Here is a 13,681-nt window from a genome sequence, read left to right as displayed (position 1 = left end):
TCCTTGTGGTTTCCTGTGATGCATTTACTTAACTGCCGCCATACCAACCTTTTTGGTAGCATTTGTTCACGTGGTTATTAGAAAAAAAAAAATCACAGTCAAACACCTGGAAGATAGTGTTCCATATTATCTTCTTTTTAAAAAGAATAAAAAAGAGATCTTATTTATAGCAATTTCCTTTAGCTTCATGGTTTCCCAGATTATTTTGTTTGTTTATTATTAAACTTAAACCAAGTAACACGGTGCCACAGTGAACTGGCCTTTTTGTTCCATTCTTAAGTGTCCTCCAGTGCTATATATCTCTTTCCCTATTAGGCTTACATTCTGACTTGAAGTTTTTAAGAGTTATATTAGGTTCCTTTTTTGAGAGGAAGTCAGAGCAGAAATGGTTTTCTTTCATACTGTCGCTATTCTTCTCTAGGATCTAGAGCAGTGTTTCTCAACCTTGACAATTTTAAGGCATGTGGACTTCAACCCCAGAATTTCACAGCCAGCATTGCTGGCTGTGGAATTCTGGGAGTTGAAGTCCACATGCCTTAAAATTGTCAAGGTTGAAAAATACTGATCCAGAGCTTATGGAGGTGAATATTGTCCTGAATTGTGGAGAGACTTCCAAAATAACCATGGTGTGCCATAGGATTATATAGGAGAATCTGGATTTTGCATTTCCACTGAAAAGATCCAGTCAAAGCTTGGGATACAGCCCTTTAAGTTCAAAGAGGCAACTCAGTAAAGGAGGGTTGAATGGGTTACCAAATGCTGTTCTAATAATATTAGGAATAAATTTAATGCAGCTTTATTACCCTTTATGAATGTTATAAAATTACATTGATGTAATTTAGAGTGCATTGCATCCTAGGGACATTTGTGTGAAGCTCAGATCTCTTCCTTCCTCTCACACAAAGGCTGGCATTCAGTTCATTTCGCCTGTGACAAATTATTTACATCAGAAACGCTGACTCTCTAAAACCTGAGATCGGGGAAATGTTATTTAGGCTAAAAGTATTAATTTTTAATAGTTTTTAGTCTCCTGCTCTATTACTTCTTGTCTTGTTCTCATTTCGGATCATTATCCCATACTACTTGCCAGATGTGTGCCTCTGGCAGCTCAAAGATTATGATTTGTGTTTTGATTTTCCTAGACAGTTTGCTGAGTGCAGTGACTGCTGCTGGCATTGTTCCAGTTGGTTGTTTATTTTGTTACTGCTGCAGGAAAAATATTCATAAAATATGGTTGCTTTTTTTTTTTAAAGTTACCAGTGGAAGTTTAATCTATTCCTTGCCCATTTTTCTGATCCTAAAGATTAAGACCTAAATCAAAACAGTCTCTACTTATATTTTCAGCAGGGTCTTTTAAAATCTCAGGGTTTTTTGTATGTTTTCAAATTGCCCTTATTGAATTTTAAGTGTTTGGCCAATCACAAACAATTGGGTAACAAATTTTGGATGTCTCTAGGGGCTGTACCCAAGGCTGTGCAGGACGCACAATATATAAACTTGTTTTACCAAGGAAGAACATCAGTCTGGCTTTTAAAAAATTGGCAGAATCATTTGTGTACCTGTTGTAGGCCAGTATTCCCACTCAAACAGTAATATGCCCAACATTTCTGGATTAACATTGATTGGGGAAAGGCTGCATATATAATATAAAATGCAGTATATATGAAAGCATGGTCAAGTTGCAAACTGGGAACAGAATTTTTTAAAAAAGGTCTAAACATACTAATGTGCATTAATTCAAGATCATATCAGGTATATTCTAAGTACTATATTATTTCTTATGTTCTGTTATTACTGCTTTCTTCTCTTCTTTTTTATTTTTTGTTTCTTTTTCATTCTTCTTCTTCCCCCCCCCTTTTTTAAACTCTTATATCCAATACTTGTTGTTGTTAATTGCGAAGTCGTGTCCGACCCATCGCGACCCCATGGACAACGTTCCTCCAGGTCTTCCTGTCCTCTACCATCTTCTGGAGTCCATTTAAATTCACACCTACTGCTTCAGTGACTCCATCCAGCCATCTCACTCTCTGTCGTCCCCTTCTTCTATTGCCCTCAATCTTTCCCAGCATTAGGCTCTTCTCCAGTGAATCCCTCCTTCTCATTAGGTGGCCAAAGTACTTGAGTTTCAACTTCAGGATCTGGCCTTCTAAAGAGCAGTCGGGGTTGATCCGCACTTACTGGGAATTCCTCGTTCATGGGGAATAATTGCAATCCCCGATCCCCATCACGAATGGGGTTCAAATCCATTACTTAAGAAATGTAAAAATGTGAGATGGCTTATATGGAAAAAATAGAATTAAGTCTGTTAATGTAAATGCAACTAATCACTTATAGTAAGTGTATAGTAAGTGGGATTTTTTTGCCATAACTAATGGAAGCTCTCAGGAATGGGCTGGGAAACTGGATAATATTCTTTGCCTGTTTCTGTTGGACAGAGGAGAGAAAGAGCATGAGTGTTCCTGTATGTTTTCTGTATTTCAAGATAATAGAAATATAGACAATCTCAGATGAATTTCAGACTGCTATCTAAGAGAACGTTGATGGTTGAAAGCACCCTAACCAATAAAATTCATTCACACAATATTTAAGTTAAAGTCTGCAGCAAAGCAAGCAGCTGATGACTAAAACATCAGGAGAAGGATCGGATGAAAAACTTGCTTCAGCAACTACTCTCACATAACAGATAAAGTTCACAGCAGATGAAGGCCCAAATTTAGGGTTGTGAGTCTATAGTAATTGAAAGGATACAGTCTTTGTTGTCCAGATTACCCCAGCTGGATGAAAGAAATAAGACCACTTTATATATATGTTCATATAACTTGGGTTCTTTATTTTTTAATATTGCCTGTTTTAAGACACAGAAAAGCATTTTATGCTTGTTATTCAGCATAATTACGTTCTGTTTGACTCACGTATATAAAGAAGGCAATTATCATAGTATGAAATTTATAATAGTTTATATAACTATGATAACTAAGTCATTGATGCCTTACTTACCTCTGTCCTGGATTAATGGGGAACAATGCACTGTATATATTGAGCTGCCCTTAAAGACCACTTGGAAGCTAAAGCTGGTCCGGAATGTCATAGCACAAATAATTATAGTGAACCTTGGTACAATTATGTAATACCAATGTTTCCTGAGCAGCACTAGTTACCAGTGAGAGTCTGTGTACAGTTCAAGGGATTAGTGGTCACTTAAAAATTCCTTCATTCTCTGGGTTTGGATTTCATCTGCCTCGCTCTCCTTTCTGATAGCTGTCTTTCTCTGCCATACTATCTGCTTTATGAAACTGCAGCTCATCCCCCTTAAAATTGGTTCATCTCGTTACTTTAAGAAAGTCCTAAAGACCTAGTTCTTTCCCCAGATGCTGGCTATATGAGTTTTGTGTCCCTGTGTTATTATATGTTTATTTTGTTATGCTTCATTATTTCATCATTTTATATACAGTATATTGAATCAGATTAGCTGCCACTTGTCTAACTATTGTCCAGTCTGGCAAGTTTTCATCAAGGTAATTCCCATATGCCATTGCAAAAACCAACCAATTGGTCAAGAACTGGACACTTCTCCAATGGAAGAGAAATTTGCCAGTCAGTTTGTCTAGAATTAAAGGGATATATTAGGTGGATTTCCCTCACATGCTACCAAAAACTTCTTTTAAGCATTGTTAAAAGTACCCAAAGTTGCATTTGTAACTACTCAGTTACAAATGCAACAGAAAACATGGTTGTTGTTTTTTTAAGTCTGCAATTAAAAAAAGAAATAAGGATGATGATTTATGCTCAGTGAAAATAAATTGTTTGCAGCAATCATGTTGATATGTAATGTGGCATTAATAATATCTGAACATATGGCTATAATTTGTATGTCAATGTAAGTTATATAAATATAATATCAATATAAATGTATAGATAGCAATTTTCTGCAAACTGAGTAAACAAATTCAGTTAGATTGTAGGGAACAATGTCCCCAGGCATCGCCAAAGGATCTGATTAAATTAATTCATTTGGGGAAACACAACTAAATTCACTGCCTCTCTTATTGTGACATCATTTGGACCAAACTGTACTAAGTTATAAAATATTCTAGCCTAACTTGTGAATTTTTTCATCAGGAGACAACTGAAACTTAAAGAAATGTAAGTAATGAGTAAATATACAGTGTTATTGGAGGGTACTATGGTAGACTGTGAAGCAACTTTTTCTGTTTATGCCACTCCTTTCAATATCCAGCAGTGTTGTGGATTTTAATTTTAACATTCATTTTAAAAAATGACAATTAAAATACAGGTAACCCAAAGGAATCCAAGCCTTCAACAAACCAAAGTTTTCTCCTTTGAATGTAGCAGCCTTTTCCATTTTTTGAAAATGACTGTACTAGTGGCCTTTTCTCTTGCATGTGGGTATGATTCTATGAGATTATGAAATTGCTTGTTGATTTAGAGTGCTGGTTCAAATGTACTGTTTTCTTTCCAAGGTATTGCCCAATGAAAAATATATTTAACCACATGGTAATATTGTGGTCATCGCTATTAAACTATTTTGTTTACTCCTAGTTTGAATATAGCTAGACATGTGAGATTCAGCAACTTCACAATTAATGTCACCACCCCGATAAAATAATGTCTATGTCAGTATCCAAACTTTTTAACGAATGTTTATTGAATGTCTATAGGTAATTATCAGCAACTCCTGTGCTAAATTTTCTTGTAACTATTCTCTTAACTGCTTCCAGGCCCAATGAATAGGAAATAACACCACATACACCTGAAAAAGATAAAGTGGACTATAGTCCACAGATGGTTATAACATTAATAAAATTTAGCCTATTAACATAAAGAGGATCTTATTTTTCTACAATCAACAAGGATAGCAAACTGTGGACAATTTACTATAATTAGGCAATCGTAATCTCTTCTTGATGACTGCCATGCAATTTTGCAGGCACAAAAATAGTAACAAGAGAATAAGAGAAATTGCGCATGGAATGTGTATTTTTGCTCCAGTACAATACATAGTGACAAAAATGCATTTAACAATATTCAACAGTTGGAACGGCGAATTCCATGTAAATGACTGGTAAATGATAGGTGGAGATGACTTTTACTTGAGCAACTAGGAACATTCTGCTGGTTAGTATGTGATATGTGCTTTTTTCCCCCCTTTTTCCTGGATGTAGGAGCTGCGAAGGACGGAATATTAGATATAGAACATGCAGCAATGTGGTAAGTAAATGATTTTCAAATATTACTGCAGTAGATCTTCTGTAGTCCCAAAATTGTTTTCCTCATTCTTCATGTGTAAAGGGTTAATTGAATCACTAGGAAGCCCCTTCTATGGTATGGCTCTATCACTCTGCAGATTTCCCTCTCCCACATTTGTTACTTTTTGCCTATTTATTTGTTTGTGGTTATGTTGTGTGTGTGTTTAAAAAAAAAAGGTTATCCAAATTCCACATAACTGTAACATTTGCCACTATGCTGAAGGGATACACTAGAAAGTGACTCAACAGTCTTAAGTTTATGTTAGTGAAATATGGAATCTCAAATAAATGATGGTCGTGTGTATGCATATTTATGGTCAAAATGTTCTTGATTGGGTACAAGATGCATTACCTCCCACACTGACAAAGTGCTCATTCTTACAAGGAAAGTGTATTTAATCTCCTTTTGCACTAAAGCCTTGAAAGAAGGAAGTCTTTTACCCATGGCTTTTTCTTTCTTAACTTTCTGGACTTGTCCAGTAAGCCTTAAATTTAACATTTTGGGTTCTTTTTCTCATAATGAACATTGTTCATGAATATCCTCTCTGTATTCTCTTTCTTAATTTGGCTGAAATTGCTTAAGTCCCATTGATTTCCTTGGCATGTAAATCACTTTAGTTTTCATAGGCTTACACTAGAGTCCCTTTGGAGTCACTGGAGTCTTCCTTCAGTCTAGTTATATGCTTCCTTCATTGGGAACAACTGGAGAACTGTTGGGTAAATAAGGCTGCCTGTGGCTTTTTGGGTTGTGCTCCAGCTGCGAGGCACTTTCACTTCACCGGGACATTGAGAAGACCAACGAGATTAATTCACCTCGGTCAAGAAAAACACCATGGTTCTGCAGAAGAGAAATGAAAGAGACATTGTCACAACTGATGGGATTTAAATTGTTGCTTGGGGTTAGTTTGTTCTTGCTGGATCACCCTGCTGGGAAGCTGGGATTACACCTAAATTGAAGCTTTTGTTTATAGGAATGGCTGAACTTTGCCATCTCTCTCTCTCTCTCTCTCTCTCTCTCTCTCTCTCTCTCTCTCTCTCTCTCTCTCTCTTTCTGTTTAATGTTGTTCTTAGGATAGGTCTTATCTTAGGCTATGATACTGAAAACATTTATCTGCACAATAAAGATTCACAGATAACTGTCCCAAACAGAAGTATGCAAGAATCCTAGAGGACTGCGGAAACTACATAGAGACAAGCTGGCCTCTAGCCTTTGTCCCAGGTTTTAGGCTTCTGGGACCCACTAAACTCTCATAGTTATCAGAGGTCCAAGGAAACAAAAGTCTTGTAAATCATCCTAAAAATGGTTGTCTCCATAGAGCAGTGGTTCTCAACCTGTGGGTCGGGACCCCATTTGCGGTCGAACAACCATTTCACGGGGGTCGCCAAACAACACAGTCCGCCATTTTTCCCCCTTTTCCTTAGCTGTACTACTCCCTTTTATTCTATTGGCTTTTGAAAGCCAATAGAATAGACTCTTTTGAATAGAGTCTAATTCTATTGACTTTCAAAAACCAATAGGAATTGTCCAGGCTGTCTCTGCCCTGCTGAGCCCACCAAAAGTCCCATTCTGCAAACGGTGCTGCACCAGTTGAGTAGTCCTCGACTTACGACCGGTTGAGTAGTCCTCGACTTATGACCGGTTGGGGGGTCGCGGCATTAAAAAGGTTGAGAACCACTGCCATAGAGGATTAAAAATAACAGGACAATTGAAATTCAGAATTAATTCAAAAAGCAATTTTGGTGCATACTTGATGTGCAGCAGTATTTCCATATCAGCTACCATTCTGTTAACTATTTCTTCAATAATTCATATTATTAACTCACTATAGAAGAATCTATTATACATGGTTATACTCTAGGACAGTGGTGGCAAACCTATGGCACACGTGTCAGAGGCGGCACTCAGAGCCCACTCTGTGGTCATGTGTGCCATCGCCCCAGTCCTGCCTTCCCCCGGCCCCCTCCTCACCAGCAGCCCCCCCCAGAGGAGAGTCACCCCCAGATGTGGCTTGCACAGAGCAGCGCAGCCAAGGACATGGCAGCCACGCAGCAGGGACAAGACTCCGCCCTCGCACCTGTCGCACGCAGATGATGCTGCGGGCCATGGAGGCAGAGGGTGGCCCTGTGGGTGGGTGGGGTGGGGGCAGTGTGGCACAGGGGTGGGGCAGGTTTTGGGCACTCGGTCTCTAAAAAGGTTCGCCATCACTGCTCTAAGATAAATTGTTGCTGCTTCATGGCTTTATTACTTGACGTATACTCAAGTAACTTGAATAAAGCCTATTGTCCACAAATTGGACTGACTACCTATTTGTTTCAAACTTGCTTCACAGTATAGATATTGATTTATTAGACCCTAAATGTTTTGTGGGGGCATGTGCTCCAGTTCTTCCTTTGAGATCTCTGGAGGAAGGTTCACTTTGGAACAATAACCCTTTTTGTTGTACCCTCATCATTAAGCATTCAGCACCTCGAAAAATTTTGCTTTGTTCCTTGCTTAAAAAATGCCCCTTTACCTCAGCTTCCAGATCTTTTTGAGATGGTTTGAGGAAAGCCTTGAGTTTCCTATTTTGTTGAATATTTCATGGCTGCATCTTAGGACTAACTGAACTTCAGTATTATGTAGATTCTAAGAATTGCTGTCTATTGCATACCCTATAACATCTGCTTTCATCTGTAAACTTCTGCTTTCATCTATTTAAAAAGAAGTCTATAAAAAGATACATTCTATGGCCCTGCCCCAAGTGAGAAATATTAAGCATATTAATATTAATATTAAAGAATAAACTTTATAGCCACCTCTTTTTTCTTTTTTTGAAATATGTTAACAATACATAATTAAACACTATTTTTAAAATATTTATTTTATAAATTATAACTTAAAATATACTAAATAATCTATTTGCTAAGCATAAGGCAGTCCCAAATAATTTCTCATTTATCAACTTGTTTAGTTAAAGCTTGATTTTAGGGGATTGCTATGATTCCTAAAAGATAGCCCAAGCTGCTGTCCTAGATCATTCTTCTAAGCAATAACAGAGAAACAAATGTGTAGCCAATTGACCCATAGTTAATAAAACAAAATATACATACAGACACATGAATTTATACACATAGTCCATTGTGTGCTAAACAAACACTTGAGAACAGCAATTCCAGCAGTGATAATGCTAAACATAAACCATTCTCTTTTTGCTAAATAAGAGTGTTTTGAGTTTATTGTTTATTTGTACATACTAGAAGTATGCTTTTTAACTGAGGAGGAAAAATAAAATATCTAGAAATGTTATTTGGGGGGGTGTTGGCTGTAGCAATGAGATCTCATGCATTATCCTAAGCCATACATGTCAAACATAAGGCCCAGGGGCCGGATGCGGCCCGCGACGTGGTTTCATGTGGCCCGCGAAGCCATCCTGGAAACAGTGAGGTAATGGCCCCCGCTGCCTCGGTCCCAGCCCTGGCCACCCGGGAGCCAATGTACAATTTTGTGGTGGCCATCTATGCTGAAACGCATTCAGTCTTAGCTCTACAAGGCCGTCTAGAAATAGGGAGGGATCGGCCCTTGTCACATTGGTCCTGCCCCCTGGGTGCACGCTGGGGAGGTGTCACCCTTTGTGAGGAATGAAAAAATGCACCATCGCCTGGAAGTGGCCAGCAAATGGCCCTGGCCTACTTCACATATCCGGCTTGATGGGCTCCAGGGGAGGGGTTTCGGCAGGCTCTTTCAGTGGACCATGCCTTGGCACTTGCCCTAGTCCCACCCCCTTCTGCCAGAGACCCTCAGATCTGTCCCACTCCTGCCCAGATCCCCACAGGAACCTTTGACGCGAACGATGTAGAGCTGGCCATGCCCACCCAGTAGGTCACACCCACTCCAGCCACGCCCACCCAGTAGGCCGTGCCCACCCTGACCACACCTACCTGGCCCCCCAAGGACAACCACAATGCTGATGCAGCCCTCAATGAAATTGAGTTTGACACCCCTGTCCTAAGCAATCCCTTATTTTATCAACTTTTGAATTAGACTGCATGGACAAAGGGGACACAGGACAGATGGGAAGGCAAGATCAAGGTCTAACTTTGAGCCAATTTACATAATAATGCCCACATGGAGACACCAACAAACTGGTATAAGTTCTGCTACTTTGTATAGAATGTGAAGGCCATGTTCTTTATCTTCTGCTGCCCCCCCCCCGCCCACAAGCTTATTCCCCACAGAATTATTTTGTTTTAATTACAGACAAGGCAAGGAAGAACATTTTCTGTGGTTGCCTTTTGGTACACGTTTGTTAACTTCAGTGATTGCTAAGTGGACATCAATGGATGAAAGAAGGATTGTAGCCTAGTAGAAGAAGGGATATACTCCTCAGCCCATCCCCTATTTTCCTGTTGTTTTTTCAGGAAAAGTATTTGGGGGGGGGGAGATAGACACTTGCTTCATGCTATGTGGGAGGTGCCATAATTAAACATTGCCAAGCCAATGCCTCCTGGGTAATGCCTCTCAAAATCCTGGCAACCAAGGCAGCAATTACAGTAACTAAGGTTTGTTTATTTTACTAGAACTGCATCTTGGGGGTTTATTTTTGTCTGCCAAGAGATAATTCAATGCACTATTTTTTCTCTCTCAAAAGTGCATTAAGAGCCTATCATTGTTGACGTGTTCTTGGAGACCATTACTAGACATTCAAGCCAGCAGCAAATATTTGATTAAGGTAGTCACAGCAACAGTTACAATTTGTGGATCTGGGCATTCTTACCTGATCTTTGGTATCTGTTGTGTCCTTAGACCGTGTCATCATTAGTGACAGGCATTGCCTTCCTTGAGATGTATAATAGAGAGATAGTTGACCTGATCCAAGGGAGCAGAGGTTACATACTCTCCTCCTTTCTATCTCTCCTCTTAGCAGAATAATCATGGTTATGGTTAGGCTTAAGGAAACTCTAGTGGTAGCATCCCCATTTTAAAATAATTTGGATTCATTATAACCTGGAGACTGGATAGCTAGCACTTCTGATAGACCTAAGTGCATTTTGCCATCTACAGAATAGTTCTCAACAGACCTTATTCATTGCTGTAACTTTGAATGCACCACAGCATCTTGCCATCATGTTTGTTACAGTTAGTCCATCTTTCCTCTGGAAGTTCAAAATGAGCTTTGATGACTAATGTGAGTTTTCTCCATGTTCCTACTCCAGTTTCCTAACTGGCTTGTAACTGGAAATGAATTTTTTCCACAAAGTTGATAAAAGAACCAAAGTAATATGTGGCTTTTTTCATAATATACCTCTGAGGATATTTAGCATCATATTCTCCCTTTTGGAGGGAAAATAGTATGGTAGGCAAGCAGCTGGTTAGAGACTTTATTATGATTGAAATCCATAACTCTTTTCTCTCCCAAAGATTCAAGGAAACCTTCATTTAGCATTACATGTTTTCGCTCTGTGGATTTAATATGTCCGGATCTGGGAAATCTATGATCCCATGCAGTTTTTATTTTTTATTTCCTCCTGTCTATATTGTTTGAAATTCATTTAGAGATGTGAATCAAAGTGAGCCTGATCCTTGCATAAATAGTAGTATATTTGCACTGGAATTAATGACTAGGAAATATTATAAATGCCTCACAAAACTGTCTTTGAATTCTCTTCTGTACATATGTTGCAGAGATAGTTCAAAATTGTTCTTTCAGAGTCCAGGGAATAGATCAATCACACGTGAAGAAGCAGCCAAGCCTTTATAACAAAATAAATTCCTGTTCCTCTTATAATAGTACCTGCATATATATATTACATAATACATATATCAAAACAACCAGAGGGGAAACTGACAAATTGACACTAAAAATGGAGGGGCCTATGGGAAGATATCCAGGACTAGTATTCACTGATGGAATTTCTAAACTATCCCAATTTTGATGTGATAAGTACACATTTGTTTCTTATTTTCTTATTTCTAGCATGTGGCACACACACAACATTTCTCTTAAGGTTGATCTTATTTCCCCAGCGGTTCCATTTTGCACACAAAAGAGGTGCATCTTTTTCTCTCTCAAGCATTCATTGCTTTCACAAGAGCAGAACGGCAATAACCAAAGAAGTAAATTGAAGAAATCCAGATAAAACTGACAAAAAGCTTCTTCGGATTTCTCTTGCATTCACTGCATTTTTCTTTTCCGAATCTGCTATCGAAAGTTTTAGGAACCCATGTTCTATGATCTTGCTTTATATAATATTAGAAGCTTTGCTCTTTCTTTTTTATTATGCTTGAGTGCAGCATATTGAACATATTAGTTTATTTTTCCATACTTGGAGCTTTTATTAGTTCCCAGTATTGCATTGGGAGAGCAGTCCTTCCTTCTCAAGTTTTAATTTGAAGAATTTGTTTGACTTCATTCTATGCTAGAATACATAGGGGGAAAGCAAGCATAATGTCTCACAATATAATAACAATAAATACTTTAAGCGTAAAATATGTTAAGTTCCATATTCCTATGGGCCACTGCATTCAACAAGCCAGTGCCCAACACTATGTTCCACAGCTTATCGGGAAGCTACATCAAGATACCATTGTCAATACAGAGACTTAAGTCCAATTTGTTAAATAAATGCAAATCTTTAGATGTAAATCTAAATGCATATTTGAGGTGCTCCTGGGTACCAGCAGTATAATTAAGGGAGAACTAAAACATCGTTCTGAAAAGTGACCTAATTCACTTCATGCAAATTTAATATTCCTTTGCAAGTTTGTATTTTTCATTTAAACATAAAATAAAAAAAAGATGTTGCTATTGACCAACATTCTTTTTAGGGCTCGTCCACGCTGCTGAGTTACGCTGTCACCAGAATGGACAAGTAACATCAAAAATGGAAGACAACCTCTATTAATCCCCCACTCATGTTCAAAAAAAACTCAGGGCATTTTTTTTATTAATCAACTTCAAAAGTGCCTTTAGCACTCCCGCCTGTTTCAGTTAAATGTTTTTCAACTTGTTACAGGCTAATCCCAGCAGTTCGCTAGTTTATTTATTTGTTTATTTTACTTATCAAAGTTTTGGCCACCAATCTTACCAGAGGGTAGCTATGGGTGGTTTACAATATTAAAAAAAAATAAAACCATATAAATAAAATACTACAAAAGTATAAAAATACAAAATACAATAGCTAAAAGATGGGGAGGGAGGGAGTAGGATGAGCAGGGAGGGAATGGGTGGGATCTGATATGAATCTATCAAACATCTCCAACATGTTGCCCGGTCTTTGGAGCCCTGAGCCAACTGGCAGAGCCAAGGTTTCAAGGCTTTACGGAAGGTCAGGAAGATTGGAGTGGACCTCACCACAGGAGGCGAGATGTTCCTCAGGGGTCCTTCACAAAGAGTCTTCAATTGAGTCGCTGCCGTAGTAACACAATGGCCATCGCTCTTTGCCTTGCAGATAGAAGAGTGTTGGTTTGAAACCCAGCAGAGACGTATTAGACGTCCATACCTGTCTATATGTACATCTTTTCAGAAATGTTGAGACTATCCTGATGACCTCCTGCATTTCAAAATTTAGTACTATGCTGCAACTGTTAGAACAGTGGTTCTCAACCTGTGGGTCGGGACCCCATTTGGGGTCGAACGACCATTTCACGGGGGTCGCCAAACAAAGCTGTCCGCCATTTTTCCCCCCTTTTCTTTGGCCATGCCCCTGGCACCCAGTGATGTATAAGTGGTTGGGGGTCACCACAACATGGGGAACTGTATTATGGGGTCGCGGCATTAGAAAGGTTGAGAACCACTGTGTTAGAAAGAGCCAGCCCAGAAGTTCTTAATTTTTGGTTGCAAGAAAGAGCTATTTGTGTTCTGAATTGTGGTAGAAAACTTGAGAGAGAGAAAGAAGCCAAGCAAATCTGTCTGAAACCATTCTGCGACCCTGAAGGAAAACTATCCTTTGTTATTTCTTGGAAAATGACCCTGAATGCGGCAAAAGAAAAAGATACATTTTTAGAATTTGCTGTGTTATTATATACCCTCGGTATGAAGCGTAAACAAAACTCCTTAAGTGACTCACACGTTCCTTGGCTGGATGGAACTTCTAACACTGCTTTCTCTACCATACTGGAGATCCCGAAACACATGGTTTTTGAACGTTGTTCTTTCACCCCTTTGTTTCCTGGAGATTCACCTTCAGCTGCCAAATATGTTCTATTTTTAGTGACCAACCCCCCCCCCATTCATTCTCCTGAAAATAATCTTTTTTTTTTAAAGAAAAAAATATCATCTGCAAGCATAACAACAACCTGAATTTTCACCTTTCAAATTTTTAATAATATATTTTTTTCAAGTTCACACTTGGGGGGGGGGCCTTCTGGTATGGTTCCCTTCACAAAGGCTGGATCTACCACTCTGTACATTAAGCAAATTAATTATGTAAGATAA

At 38.7% G+C, this 13,681-nt stretch overlaps 1 protein-coding gene across 3 annotated transcripts in view; it reads left to right on the top strand.

Annotated features, from left to right (window-relative positions):
* Nucleotides 1–13,681, top strand: part of ADAMTSL1 (ADAMTS like 1) — a 495,749-nt gene that overhangs the window by 286,346 nt on the left and 195,722 nt on the right. For all 3 annotated transcript variants that reach the window (XM_039319408.1, XM_039319407.1, XM_039319410.1), the window contains one exon: nt 5,184–5,229. In XM_039319408.1, coding sequence (XP_039175342.1) covers nt 5,184–5,229 — 46 coding nt within the window. The remainder of the gene's footprint in view (nt 1–5,183; nt 5,230–13,681) is intronic.

Source organism: Crotalus tigris, unplaced genomic scaffold (genome assembly GCF_016545835.1).
Source record: "Crotalus tigris isolate CLP2741 ecotype Arizona unplaced genomic scaffold, ASM1654583v1 scf7180000023589.2044511, whole genome shotgun sequence".
NCBI classification, from domain to species: domain Eukaryota; kingdom Metazoa; phylum Chordata; class Lepidosauria; order Squamata; family Viperidae; genus Crotalus; species Crotalus tigris.
This window is presented reverse-complemented; position numbering and strand designations above follow the sequence as displayed.